The sequence below is a fragment of the Lithobates pipiens genome, unplaced genomic scaffold, assembly GCF_037356315.1.
Source record: "Lithobates pipiens isolate NorthernLeopardFrog02 unplaced genomic scaffold, aLitPip1_a1.2 Scaffold_35, whole genome shotgun sequence".
NCBI lineage: Eukaryota > Metazoa > Chordata > Amphibia > Anura > Ranidae > Lithobates > Lithobates pipiens.
The window spans coordinates 7276649-7291202 of record NW_027507811.1 but is presented as its reverse complement, the minus strand read 5'-3'; the positions used below and the strand labels follow the sequence as shown (position 1 = coordinate 7291202).

Genomic DNA, 14554 nt, shown 5'->3' with positions numbered 1-14554 from the left:
GGAGAGGTGAGGAGGATTCTGGGAGGTCACATGACATCACTCTTATCTCTATTAATAAAACACAGACCTGACCGGAGAGATGAGGAGGATTCTGGGAGGGTCACATGACATCACTCTTATCTCTATTAATAAAACACAGACCTGACCGGAGAGGTGAGGAGGATTCTGGGAGTCTAACATGATATTCCTATTGGTTCCTCAATACAGAGATTTCCTCTTGTGAAGTCCGGTGATCATATGACCATCACAGTGCCTCCATGTGACTCCCTAAAACCTGAGAGACACAACATGGAGAAGATTCTAGAAGTCACCAAGAAGATGATGGAGCTGCTGACAGGAGAGGTGAGGAGGATTCTGGGAATTCTGGGACATTATCCAGTAACAGACAAGGGATGTGTCTGGATGGTGACTGTATCATTGTGTGTGTCAGGTTCCTATAAGGTGTCAGGATGTCACTGTCTATTTCTCCATGGAGGAGTGGGAGTATTTAGAAGGACACAAGGATCTCTACAAGGACGTCATGATGGCCAATCAGCCGCCCCTCACATCACCGGGTAAGAGGAGACTTTATTGTAAAGGAGAGAGCAGTACGGAGGCTCCACCCATCCCCCATCATCTGATAAACACATAGAAACAATGTATTCAGTCAGTGTGTGTGTTTCCTACAGATGGATCCAGTAATGGGAACCCACCAGAGAGATGTCCCCGTCCTCTGTATTCCCGGGATTCCACACAGGAGGGTCACACCATCCCCCACCATCATCAGGTAGATGAGGAACAATCACTGATAGTATCATTAGGATCTGTACATTATCTGCATTGTTACAATTGATGTATTATATATATATATATATATATATATATATATATATATATTTTCAGAGTGAAAACCTGAGCGATTTTAAAGTTGAGGTTAAAGAAGAGATAAAAGAGGAGGATGATGAGGATGGGGTGATGGAGGAAGAACACAAAGATCTGTACCAGGACACCATGGAGGAGTCATCCAGATACAGGAACCCACCAGAGAGATGTCCCCGTCCTCTGTATTCCCGGGATTCCACACAGGAAGGTCACACCATCCCCCACCATCATCAGGTAGGTGGAGTTGAGGGTCGGGAACATACAGTGCCTTGCGAAAGTATTCGGCCCCCTTGAACTTTTCAACCTTTTGCCACATTTCAGGCTTCAAACATAAAGATATAAAATGTTTATTTTTTGTGAAGAATCACCAACAAGTGGGACACAATTGTGAAGTGGAACGAAATCTATTGGATTTTTGAAACTTTTTTTAACTAATAAAAAAATGAAAAGTGGGGAGTGCAAAATGATTGGGCCCCCTTGTGTTAATACTTTGTAGAGCCGCCTTTCGCTGCGATTACAGCTGCAAGTCGCTTGGGGTATGTCTCTATCAGTTCTGCACATCGAGAGACTGAAATTCTTGCCCATTCTTCCTTGCAAAACAGCTGGAGCTCAGTGAGGTTGGATGGAGAGCGTTTGTGAACAGCAGTTTTCAGCTCTTTCCACAGATTCTCGATTGGATTCAGGTCTGGACTTTGACTTGGCCGTTCTAACACCTGGATACGTTTATTTGTGAACCATTCCTTTGTAGATTTTGCTGTATGTTTGGGATCTTTGTCTTGTTGGAAGATAAATCTCCGTCCCAGTTTCAGGTCTTTTGCAGACTCCAACAGGTTTTCATCCAGAATGGTCCTGTATTTGGCTGCATCCATTTTCCCCTCAATTTTAACCATCTTCCCTGTCCCTGCTGAAGAAAAGTAGGCCCAAACCATGATGCTGCCACCACCATGTGTGACAGTGGGGATGGTGTGTTGATGGTGATGAGCTGTGTTGCTTTTACGCCAAACATATCGTTTTGCATTGTGGGCAAAAAGTTGGATTTTGGTTTCATCTGACCAGAGCACCTTCTTCCACATGTTTGGTGTGTCTCCCAGGTGGCTTGTGGCAAACTTTAGACGAGACTTTTTATGGATATCTTTGAGAAATGGCTTTCTTCTTGCCACTCTTCCATAAAGGGCAGATTTGTGCAGTGTACAACTGATTGTTGTCCTATGGACAGACTCTCCCACCTCAGCTGTAGTTCTCTGCAGTTCATCCAGAGTGATCATGGGCCTCTTGGCTGCATCTCTGATCAGTCTTCTCCTTGTCTGAGCTGAAAGTTTAGAGGGACGGCCAGGTCTTGGTAGATTTGCAGTGGTGTGATACTCCTTCCATTTCAAAATGATCTCTTGCACAGTGCTCCTTGGGATGTTTAAAGCTTGGGAAATCTTTTTGTATCCAAATCCGGCTTTAAACTTCTCCACAACAGTATTACGGACCTGCCTGGTGTGTTCCTTGGTCTTCATGATGCTCTCTGCGCTTTCAACAGAACCCTGAGACTATCACAGAGCAGGTGCATTTATACAGAGACTTGATTACACACAGGTGGATTCTATTTATCACCATCAGTCATTTAGGACAACATTGGATCATTCAGAGATCCTCGCTGAACTTCTGGAGTGAGTTTGCTGCACTGAAAGTAAAGGGGCCGAATCATTTTTTCAGTTTTTTATTTGCTAAAAAAGTTTAAATTATCCAATAGATTTCGTTCCACTTCACAATTGTGTCCCACTTGTTGGTGATTCTTCACAAAAAAATTAAATTTTTATATCTTTATGTTTGAAGCCTGAAATGTGGCAAAAGGTTGAAAAGTTCAAAGGGGGCCGAATACTTTCGCAAGGCACTGTAAAGTGATTGAACACTCTGACATGTGGAGATGATGTGTGGACTCTACAAGATGATATTTTCTATGTGATCTCACATCATAAATACTTCTATGTTACAGATGTTATTTTCTGCCATTCTGTTGGTTTAGGGTGAAGATCTGATGAACATGAAAGTTGAGGGTGAAGATCTGATTATTATAAAAGTTGAGGATGAGGAAGAAGAGGAGTATGTGAGGGATGATCAGCAATATACGGAGGAGGCTGGAATGACGAGGACATTCATAGAGGAGGACACTCCTACAGAGATCAGCACAGGTGACCCATCATATATTCTTCTATTATCTCTGCTCTGTTACTGCTCACTGATTGGTCCAGAGTAGGGCGGGAGCTGAGTGATATCAGCCAATAATAGGTTGATAATAGTCCCCTCCCTGTACTGATACCCTATTTGTGGTTCAGCTGGCAGTATTAGGTGGATGATGGTCCCCTCCCTGTACTGATACCCTATTTGTGGTTCAGCTGGCAGTATTAGGTGGATGATGGTCCCCTCGCTGTACTGATACTCTATTTGGGGTTCAGCTGGCAGTATTAGGTTGTGGGTCACTCCTAGTTACAGTAGCACAGATATGATAACACAGATTGAGACTTTCTTAGGTTGGTTCCTCTTCTTCCAGCAGAATTATAAATGTGACCATAAAACTCTGTTGAAAGTCTCATTGCTATACGAAGCAATATAAATACTAAAACAATTATCTTTCCAGGAGGAAAAAAAATGCTCCAAGCTCCCTCCAGTGCTGCATATCACCAGAAGCCTAGGCCTATGGTCACTTGTTCTATGGTAAAGGGTCTTCAAGTCTGAACTTTGACCCTCTTGTCTACCAGAGATCACATGACCCAGTGCCTAGGCTTGTGGTTCTGTAAAGAGCATGGACCTCCCAGCCCCCATTGGTTCCTGCTCTTCTGACAAGGCTGTGTAAATGTAGAAGTGATCTGGGAGGAGGACCAAAGGACTGAAGTGGGGGGAAAAGTCCCGGCTGGTTGGGACCTCCACAGAGAACATCTCCTCACTCATATCTACCTGATCCAGATGGGATCTTGATGGAAGTGAACTAACCCTCTCATATCTATTGATGATGTTTTTATATTTTTTCCAGGACACGCCATGGAGAAACCCTCAAAGGATCGTCTCACTTTATCTCCAGGTTGGAAAATGGAAGATGAGGACATCACAGGAGATTGTGGAGGAGAAAAGACAATGATCTCCACTATGGATGGTGGACTTCACAGTGTGGATAGACCATGGAGTCCCTCCGACTCTGAGCAACCTCGTACTGTGGGGGATGGGGCTGGAACTCAGGGGGAGAAGTATAATTCCTATCCTGAATATGGGGAACATTTTTGCTCAGCATTAAGTCTTACTGTACGTCAGAGATCTCACGGGGCTGAGAAGATCCATTCCTGTACAAAGTGCGGGAAATGTTTTTCACAGAAGTCAGCCCTTATTGTACATCAAAGATCTCACACGGGTGAGAAGCCGTATTCTTGCCTTGAGTGTGGGAAATGTTTTTCTCTCAAGTCCCACCTTAATACACATTATAGGTTTCACACAGGTGAGAAGCCATATTTCTGTCTTGAGTGCGGGAAATGTTTTCCACTCAAGTCCCATCTTAATACACATCAGAGGTCTCACACGGGGGAGAAGCCGTTTCCCTGCCCCGAGTGTGGAAAATATTTTTCAATAAAATCCAACCTGGCAAAACACCAAAGAACTCACACGGGTGAGAAGGCATTTTCCTGCCCTGAGTGCGGGAAATGTTTTTCACAGAAGGCCCATCTTATTTCACATCAGAAGTCTCACACGGGTGAGAAGCCACATTCCTGTCCTGAGTGCGGAAAATGTTTTACGGAAAAATCAGATCTTGTAAAACATCAAAGAACTCACACGGGGGAGAAGGCACATTTTTGTTCCGAGTGCGGGAAATATTTTTCACGGAACTCATATCTTCTTACACATCAAAGATCTCACACAGGGGAGAAGCCATATTCTTGCCTTGTGTGCGGGAAATGTTTTTCTCTCAAGACCCATCTTAACAAACATCTGAGGTCTCACACAGGTGAGAAACCGCATTCCTGTCCTGAGTGTGGAAAATGTTTTAGAGAAAGAAAAGGCCTTGCAAAACATCAAAGAACTCACACAGGTGAGAAGGCATACGCCTGCCCTGAGTGCGGGAAATGTTTTGCACAGAAGCACCATCTTAATACGCATCAGAGGACTCACACGGGCGAAAAGCCGTATTCCTGCCTCGAGTGCGGAAAATGTTTTTCACAAAAAGCCGGCCTTCTACAACATCGAACAACTCACACGGGTGAGAAGGCATATGCCTGCCCTGAGTGCGGGAAATGTTTTTCACAGAATTCCCATCTTAAGATACATCGGAGAATTCACTCGGGCGAAAAGCCGTATTCCTGTGCTGAGTGCGGAAAAGGGTTTTTACAGAAATCTGACCTTGTTAAACATCAAAGATCTCATACGGGGGAGAAGCCGTATTCCTGCCCCGAGTGCGGGAAATGTTTTTCACTCAAGTACGATTTTAACAGACACTGTAAGTCTCACACAGGTGAGTAGATGCGTAGCTTCTTGGTGTAGACAATGCCCTTCACATCAGAACTTGTCAAACATCAATATTTCTCACACGGGTAAGAAGCCGTATTTCTGCCCTGAGTGCGGGAAATGTTTTTCACAGAAGTCCTATCTTCTCAAACATCAGAGAACCCACACCAACCCTCAAGGTGTATTGGTGTCTTAGTGTAGAAAATGGCCTTTAGGAAGGCCTTCAATCTTACCTGAAGGCCTTCATAAAGGCCTTCAATCTTACTGAACATCAGATATTCTACACACGGTTGAGAAGACGTATTTCTGTCCTGAGTGCGGAAAATGTTTTCACAGAAGTCCTATCTTCTCAAACATCAGAGAACCCACACCAACCTCAAAGTGTATTGGTGTCTTAGTGTAGAAAATTACCTTCATGAAGGCCTTCAATTTTACCGAACATCAGATATTCTACACACGGGTGACGTATTTCTGCCCTGAGTGCGAGAAATGTTTTTCACAGAAGTCCTATCTTCTCAAACATCACAGAACCCACACCAACCCTCGAGGTGTATTGGTGTCTTTAGTGTAGAAAATGGCCTTCATGAAGACCTTCAATCTTCAATCTTACTTGAAGGTTTTCAATCTTACTGAACATCAGAGATCTCACACGGGTGAGAAGCCGTATTTCTGCCCTGAGTCCGGGAAATGTTTTTCACAGAAGTCCTATCTTCTCAAACATCAGATAACCCACACACAACCCTCAAGGTGAGTGTCTTAGTGTAGAAAATGGCCTTCATGAAGGTCTTCAATCTTACTTGAAGGTCTTCATGAAGGCCTTCCATCTTACTTGAAGGTCTTCATGAAGGCCTTCCATCTTACTTGAAGGTCTTCATGAAGGTCTTCAATCTTACTTGAAGGTCTTCAATCTTACTTGAAGGTCTTCATGAAGGTCTTCAATCTTACTTGAAGGTCTTCAATCTTACTTGAAGGTCTTCATAAAGGCCTTCAATCTTACTGAACATCAGAAATGCGACACACGGGTGACGTATTTCTGCCCTGAGCGCGAGAAATGTTTTTCACAGAAGTCCTATCTTCTCAAACATCAGAGAACCCACACAACCCTCAAGGTGTATTGGTGTCTTAGTGTAGAAAATATCCTTCAGGAAGGCCTTCAATCTTCAATCTTGCTTGAAGGCCTTCAATCTTACTGAACATCAGATATGCCACACACAAGTGAGAAGCCGTATTTCTGCCCTGAGTGCGGGAAATGTTTTTCACAGAAGTCCTATCTTCTCAAACATCAGAGAACACACACCACCCTCGAGGTGTATTAGTGTCTTAGTGTAGAAAATAGCCTTCAGGAAGGCCTTCAATCTTCAATCTTACCTGAAGGCCTTCAATCTTACTGAACATCAGATATGCTACACACGGGTGAGAAGCCGTATTTCTGCCCTGAGTCCGGGAAATGTTTTTCACAGAAGTTCTATTTTCTCAAACATCAGAGAACCCACACACAACCCTCGAGGTGTATTAGTGTCTTAGTGTAGAAAATTACCTTCATGAAGGCCTTCAATTTTACTGAACATCAGATATGCTCCACACAGGCGAAAAGACATATTTCTGCCCTGAGTGCGAGAAATATTTTTCACAGAAGTCCTATCTTCTCAAACATCAGATAACCCACACAACCCTCAAGGTGAGTGTCTTAGTGTAGAAAATGGTCTTCATGAAGGCCTTCAATCTTACTTGAAGGTCTTCATGAAGGTCTTCAATCTTACTTGAAGGTCTTCATGAAGGCCTTCAATCTTACTTGAAGGTCTTCATGAAGGCCTTCAATCTTACTTGAAGGTCTTCATGAAGGCCTTCAATCTTACTTGAAGGTCTTCATGAAGGCCTTCAATCTTACTTGAAGGTCTTCATGAAGGCCTTCAATCTTACTTGAAGGTCTTCATGAAGGCCTTCAATCTTACTTGAAGGTCTTCATGAAGGTCTTCAATCTTACTTGAAGGTCTTCAATCTTACTTGAAAGTCTTCATAAAGGCCTTCAATCTTACTGAACATCAGATATGCTACACACGGGTGAGAAGCCGTATTTCTGCCCTGAGTGTGAGAAATGTTTTTCACAGAAGTCCTATCTTCTCAAACATCAGATAACCCACACAACCCTCAAGGTGAGTGTCTTAGTGTAGAAAATGGCCTTCATGAAGGTCTTCAATCTTACTTGAAGGTCTTCATGAAGGCCTTCAATCTTACTTGAAGGTCTTCATGAAGGACTTCCATCTTACTTGAAGGTCTTCATGAAGGTCTTCAATCTTACTTGAAGGTCTTCATAAAGGCCTTCAATCTTACTGAACATCAGATATGCGACACACGGGTGACGTATTTCTGCCCTGAGTGCGAGAAATGTTTTTCACAGAAGTCCTATCTTCTCAAACATCAGAGAACCCACACCAACACTCGAGGTGTATTGGTGTCTTAGTGTAGAAAATGGTCTTCATGAAGATCTTCAATCTTCAATCTTACTTGAAGGTCTTCAATCTTACTGAACATCAGAGATCTCACACGGGTGAGAAGCAGTATTTCTGCCCTGAGTCCGGGAAATGTTTTTCACAGAAGTTCTATTTTCTCAAACATCAGAGAACCCACACACCACCCTCGAGGTGTATTAGTGTCTTAGTGTAGAAAATTACCTTCATGAAGGCCTTTAATCTTACCTGAAGGCCTTCAATCTTACTGAACATCAGATATGCTACACACGGGTGAGAAGCCGTATTTCTGCCCTGAGTCCGGGAAATGTTTTTCACAGAAGTCCTATCTTCTCAAACATCAGATAACCCACACAACCCTCAAGGTGAGTGTCTTAGTGTAGAAAATGGCCTTCATGAAGGTCTTCAATCTTACTTGAAGGTCTTCATGAAGGCTTTCAATCTTACTTGAAGGTCTTCATGAAGGCCTTCAATCTTATTTGAAGGTCTTCATGAAGGTCTTCAATCTTACTTGAAGGCCTTCAATCTTACTTGAAGGCCTTCAATCTTACTTGAAGGCCTTCAATCTTACTTGAAGGCCTTCAATCTTACTTGAAGGCCTTCAATCTTACTTGAAGGCCTTCAATCTTACTTGAAGGCCTTCAATCTTACTTGAAGGTCTTCATGAAGGTCTTCAATCATACTTGAAGGTCTTCATGAAGGCCTTCAATCTTACTTGAAGGTCTTCATGAAGGTCTTCAATCTTACTTGAAGGTCTTCATGAAGGTCTTCAATCTTACTTGAAGGTCTTCATAAAGGCCTTCAATCTTACTGAACATCAGATATGCTACACACGGGTGAGAAGCCGTATTTCTGCCCTGAGTGTGAGAAATGTTTTTCACAGAAGTCCTATCTTCTCAAACATCAGAGAACCCACACACCACCCTCAAGGTGTATTAGTGTCCTGAGTTTGGTAAATGTCTTCTATAGGGATCATATTTTGTCGTACATCAGAGATCTCACACTGGGAAGAAGATCACCTCGATATACACCACAGAAAACACGTGGCTGAGCGCTCCTCTGATCTTTATCATGGAAGAAACACTTTGAAGCCTTCAGTAAGATTATTTTTCCCTTATAAACTTCTGTCTGACGTACTGTGAGAGGAGGGAATATTACTGCTGGTTGAGTCCCTCTAGCAGTGTAGTCTGATCTCCCCTGATCTTCAGCAGAAGCTTCATAGGAAGATATTCTGGTGGGAGAGACTCTAGACATGGATGAGAGAGAAGGGGAGACCAGACTACATTACAAGACTGAAAATTTCTGTGTAATAGTCGTCAGCCTGCACAGGCAGCTTCATTTGCTTGGAGACTGCCACCTGCTGGCTGAAAGTGGAAAATATGACATTTATAGCTGTAACATTTCATATGTAGCTGATAAAAATGCAAATATAATCCTAATCTTGTGTCTTAGTAGTTTTGTTTTACCGACTTGTACTTGTTGAAACAGCCAACTGTCAGGAGCATGTAAATGGTCCTGTTCTCTGACAGCTGCTGGTCTCATTCCATTGTATCCCACTCTGTCCACCTGCAAGGTGATTGATGTGGTCAGTCTGTGGGTGGAGTCCAAACCTGATTTAAGCCAACCAAGCCTACAGTCTCGTGCTTGTGATATTCTGTTTGTAACATGTGCTCCATGTTCCCTGTCTGTCTGTCCACCTGCAGGGTGATTGATGTGATCAGTCTCTAGGTGGAGACCAAATCTGATTTAAGCCAGCCAAGCCTGCAGTCTCATGCTTGTGATATTTACACAGATTTACTAAAACTGGTTCACTCAGAATCTGGTGCATTTGTGCATGGTAGCCAATCAGCTTCTAACCTTAGCTTGTTCAATTAAGCTTTAGCAATAAAACCCAGGAACCTGATTTGTTTCTATGCAGAAGTGAGCCTGATTTTGCTCTCCCCAACTTCAGTAAATAAACCCCATTGTGTTTGTAACATGTGCTCCACGTTCCCTGTCTGTCTATCTATCTGTCCACCTGCAGGGTGATTGATGTGATCAGTCTGTGGGTGGAGACCAATCCTGATTTAAGCCAGCTAAGCCTACAATCTCGGGCTTGTGATATTTTGTTTGTAACATGTGCTCCAAGTTCCCTGTCTGTCTACCTGCAAGGTGATTGATGTGGTCAGTATGTGGGTGGAGTCCAAAACTGATTTAAGCCAGCCAAGCCTGCAGTCGCATGCTTGTGATATTGTGTTTGTAACATGTGCTCCAAGTTCCCTGTCTGTCCACCTGCAAGGTGATTGATGTTTGGAGACCAAACCTGATTTAAGCCAGCCAAGCCTGCAGTCTCATGCTTGTGATATTTACACAGATTTACTAAAACTGGTGCACTCAGAATCTTGTGCATTTGTGCATGGTAGCCAATCAGCTTCTAACCTCAGCTTGTCCAATTGAGCTTTAACAATACAATCTGGAAGCTGATTGGTTTCTATGCAGAAGTGAGCCTGATTTTGCTCTCTCCAACTTTAGTAAATAAACCCCACTGTGTTTGTAACGTGCTCCAAGTTCCCTGTCTGTCTGGCCACTTGCAAGGTGATTAATGTGATCAGTCTGTGGGTGGAGACCAAACCTGATTTAAGCCAGCCAAGCCTACAGTCTCATTCTTGTGATATTGAATTTGATACATGTGCTCCAAGCTCCCTGTTTGTCTGTCCTGCTCTGCCGATTGAATTTCCCTGCTTATGACCTCAGATATCAACTACTCTGTGAACTATGCCTGCCTTTTGACTGCGAATTGGAACCTGACTAGGCTGAAGCTTGCCTGCCTTGTACCTGGGCATTCTATGAACCACACTCCTTGTCTGCCAACTGCAAGTACCTGTTTGCTTTGCTCAGTTTACACATGCCCTGGTGTGGTAACCAGGCACTATAGCATTGTGTATAAGTCCTGGAGGCAATCGAGTACCGGTTGACCTGCTTTCCTTATGGGAAAGGGGGTTGCTATAGGTGAAGAACACAGAAGCCAGCTATAGTCTCTGACCACCTGTGTTAGGGGGTTTTCCTTACTATTTAGTTAGGCCTTGCTAGTTAATGTCTTTAAGCAACACCAGTGATCTTTGCTCTCTTTATGTTGTTCCAGTAGATCTCAACCTCTCAAAGGTTGCCCGTCCCTGGTCTACAGATTCCCTGGACTAAGGTGCTCAGATCCTTTTCAGTCTTAGCTGTTGATAACTCTCCCTTGTCCATAAGGTGACCTTATGCACTGTATTTATTACTCTGACCATTGAGGAATTTCATAGGGAGACAATCGGATTCTACTTGATAACATCTTCTGCCTATCCTCCTATCTTAGGTTATCCTTGGCTTAAACTTCATAACCCACGCATAGATTAGGCTAAAAGAGAGAATAGAACCTGGTCCCAGAACTGCATTAAAAAACTGCTGACCAGTTGTCCATTTATAACTCTTGTGTGGCCAGTACCAGTCATGTGCCATTATTACAGTCCTATTCGGATCATGATCATGGCAACTTTTCCAAATGTGACTCCAGTTTGCATAACCATGTGCCTTTTTATATGACTCCGTTGTAGCAGAAGACACTGACAAGTTAATTGACTCCTCTACAGGCCACCTCTCCAGCCAATTGTCACAGTCTTAAGCTTTTCCTCTTAGCCCTTGTACACACGGTCGGACATTTCCGACGGAAAATGTCCGATCGGACCGTGTTGTCTGATAATCCAACCATGTGTGTGGGCTCCATCGGACTGTTTCCATCGGAATATCCGACGGACCAATTTTTCCAGCTTGGCTATAAAACTTTCCGACAACATGATCCTATCGGACCTTGCCCGATCATGTGTAGAGAATTCCGATCGGACAAAGTGCCACGCATGCTCAGATCAAATTCCTACACCAAAGCTATTGGCTACTAGCCTGAACGTAGTCCGGTCGTAACGAAATAACGTCATCACGCTCTGAACGATCGGATTTTCCGACAACTTTGTCCGACTGTGTGTATGCAACAGTTTCGGACAAAATCCGTCGGACAAAATCCTACGGATTAAATCCGACGGATTTGGTTGTCGGAATGTCCGACCGTGTGTACAACGGCCTAGAGGCTGAACTTACCCGCGAGACACAGCGGGTAAGTTCGGCCTCTAAGCCCTTGTACACACGGTCAGACATTCCGACAACCAAATCCGTCGGATTTAATCCATTGGATTTTAAGCCTTGTTTGGAAACTTCCTCCAAGTTTCACAATATCTTACATCCAGCACAAGTAATGGGGGCCCTGTCCACTGACCTTTTGGACTCTATTTTAAAGGCTAAGTCTAGTGCTCCACCCAATCTACCCCCTGGAAAGCTGTTTGTTCCCCTCCACCTTAGGCTTAAAGTGTTTTCAGAAGCACATGATACTAAGATGGCCAGGCACCCAGGGATCACTAAAACATTTTCTCTGGTTTCTCACAGGCTTTGGTGGCCCTCACTCTATAAGGACTCCTGTTCCAATGTAAAAGCTTGCAGAACCTGTGCTTGCTCTAAGTCCTCAAAATTCAAATGGATATCTTTACCTGTATGTAAATACCCTTGAATGCACATGCTAACTTGTCCTCTAGTTCTGCTGGCTCTACATCTGCTCAAACTTGTCTGAGAAGTTCCATATACCCTTTGGAATAGACTGCCTCATAAGGCCAGGTGAGACCCTCAACTTTCCCAAATCGCCATTTCAGTACAACCTTGGAGAGAGCGCAGCTCCGCCCATTTTCCAGGAAACACATGCAGCTTTAAAATCCCTCCTCTTCCATCATGGCTTCAGTTATTGTGTTTTCTTCGCCATGGTGGAAGCAGGGAGCTGCGCTCTCTCCAAGGTGGAGGGAGAAGGCTTACCTTTGTGCTTTTGTTGTGCAGTGACCATCCCAACACCCCCCAGTACGGGCGGGGGATGTCCCAGAGTCCCTGGTCTCACCAGCTCAGGGGATGCAAGGGCCCGCAGGAGGCGTCGGCATCTATGTGCCCAAGGTAGACTGACATGGCCCTGGTGGCACGCCTCGCATGTCAGTCCCGGCCGGCGGGTGATGTCATGTCGCGGCTTCCTGCGGGGGGTGGGGCGCTAGTGGTTCCAAGCGCCTGGAACGCAGAGTCTAGGGGCGGGTCTGTCTTCCGGTTCCGGCCCTCGTTGATGACGCTGGGACCGGGTAATTTAAAAGCCACATGGTTTTCTCAGTACCCCGCTGCGTTCTGCTAAGATGGAGGAGAGACTGACAGCCACAACAGAAGCAGGCGCCGGTCAGGCCCAGTTAAGAGGGGTACAGTGGTGCCTTTATTCTTGCCCATATGGGCTCATGTTGTGTTTGTTTTGAGATCCTCCCTGCTGGGAGCCTGTGGCTGCACGGTCCGAGGTTACTCCACTCGGACCCTGCAGTTTGAACTTGGTGGTTGCTGGGGAGATTGCACTGTTCGGGGGACTGTTTCCTTCTGTCTGGTGGTAGTCTAGTTGTGCACTAAGGGTTGGAAGGATGGGTCAGGGGGCCTTTAGGTGAGTTTTATTTTTTTCTCATTACAGGAAAAAACTTTAGGAAAATCCAAACATTCAAACCCACCAAGTCAGAAGAAATGTCCTTCCTGCAAGAACCCCCTCAGAGATTCATAGCAGAAGGCAATGTGCAGGTCCTGTATTAAGGACTTGGTGGAAGAGCAAACATCCCAGCAACACAAGGATTTGTTCTCTTCAGCACGGGAACTTAAGAACTTGTTGAGTACGGCCAAGTCCATGCCGGTTCAGAGCCCGATAGGCCAGGTTGAGCCCCAACATTCACCATCCAGCTTGACGGCATCCACCTCTAGACCAGTAGGGGTCATGGACTGGGGGGGGGGGCGGCAAGTACTCTTCCCTCCCTCAGGGATTCAAATGAGGAGGAAGAGGAAGATGATAGCCGAGCCCCTAGGCACAAACTGTCTTTGGAGGAAGTGGACGACCTTCTGACATTGATCTACACTACCCTCGAGATCCACAAGGAAAAGGTGCAACTATCAGTTCACGATAAAATGTACCAAGCACTAGACGACACTAAGCATAACGTGTTCCCAGTCCATAGGTTCCTCTCAGACATGGTAAAGAAAGAATGAAAGGACCCTGAAAGGGGCCCCTTCTTTTCCAAGACACTTAGGAGAACGTTTCCCTTCGAAGATAAGGAGTCAGAAGTATGGAATAAGAAACCCCGGGTAGGTACCGCATTCTCGCAGGTTTCCCATCGCACAGACCTAGCATTCGAGGATATGGGGGTGCTGAAGAATGCGATGGACAAAAGAGCAGATTCCCTCTTGAAAAAAGTGTGGGATTCTACATCAGCCAGCCTCAAACCCGCTATGGCTTCCACGGTTGTCCCAAGGAACCAAGATTGCTGGATAGGGAAGCTGAAGGGTCACGTAGAGGTGGGCACGTCGCGGAAAGATCTTCTGGAGTCCTTCCCACTGATACCGAAGGCAGTGAAGTACATGGCTGATGCATCAGCCGAATCAGTTAAGATGTCAGTAGGGTCGTCAGCACTGGAGAATTCAGCCAGATGGTCTGTCTGGTTAAAAACTTGGTCTGGTGACACAGCCTCCAAGATTAAGCTATGTGGCCTACCTTTTTCGGGTGACCTTCTTTTTGGTCCATACCTGCAAACAGTCCTGGATAGGGCAGCCGACAAGAAAAAGGCTTTCCCTTCAACCGATCAGAAATAATTTTCGTGCTGTTCAACAGCCCCACAAAAGTAGGGATCAAGACT

At 44.8% G+C, this 14554-nt stretch overlaps 2 protein-coding genes across 2 annotated transcripts in view; both read left to right on the top strand.

The window, feature by feature from the left end:
* The window catches only part of LOC143955464 (uncharacterized), a 209211-nt gene that overhangs the window by 2007 nt on the left and 192650 nt on the right, over positions 1–14554 (top strand). The window contains exons 3-4 of the mRNA XM_077465507.1: positions 208–342; positions 431–554. Coding sequence (XP_077321633.1) covers positions 208–342; positions 431–554 — 259 coding nt within the window. The remainder of the gene's footprint in view (positions 1–207; positions 343–430; positions 555–14554) is intronic.
* LOC143955747 (uncharacterized) overlaps positions 1–14554 on the top strand; it is a 132681-nt gene that overhangs the window by 105260 nt on the left and 12867 nt on the right. The window lies entirely within an intron of this gene.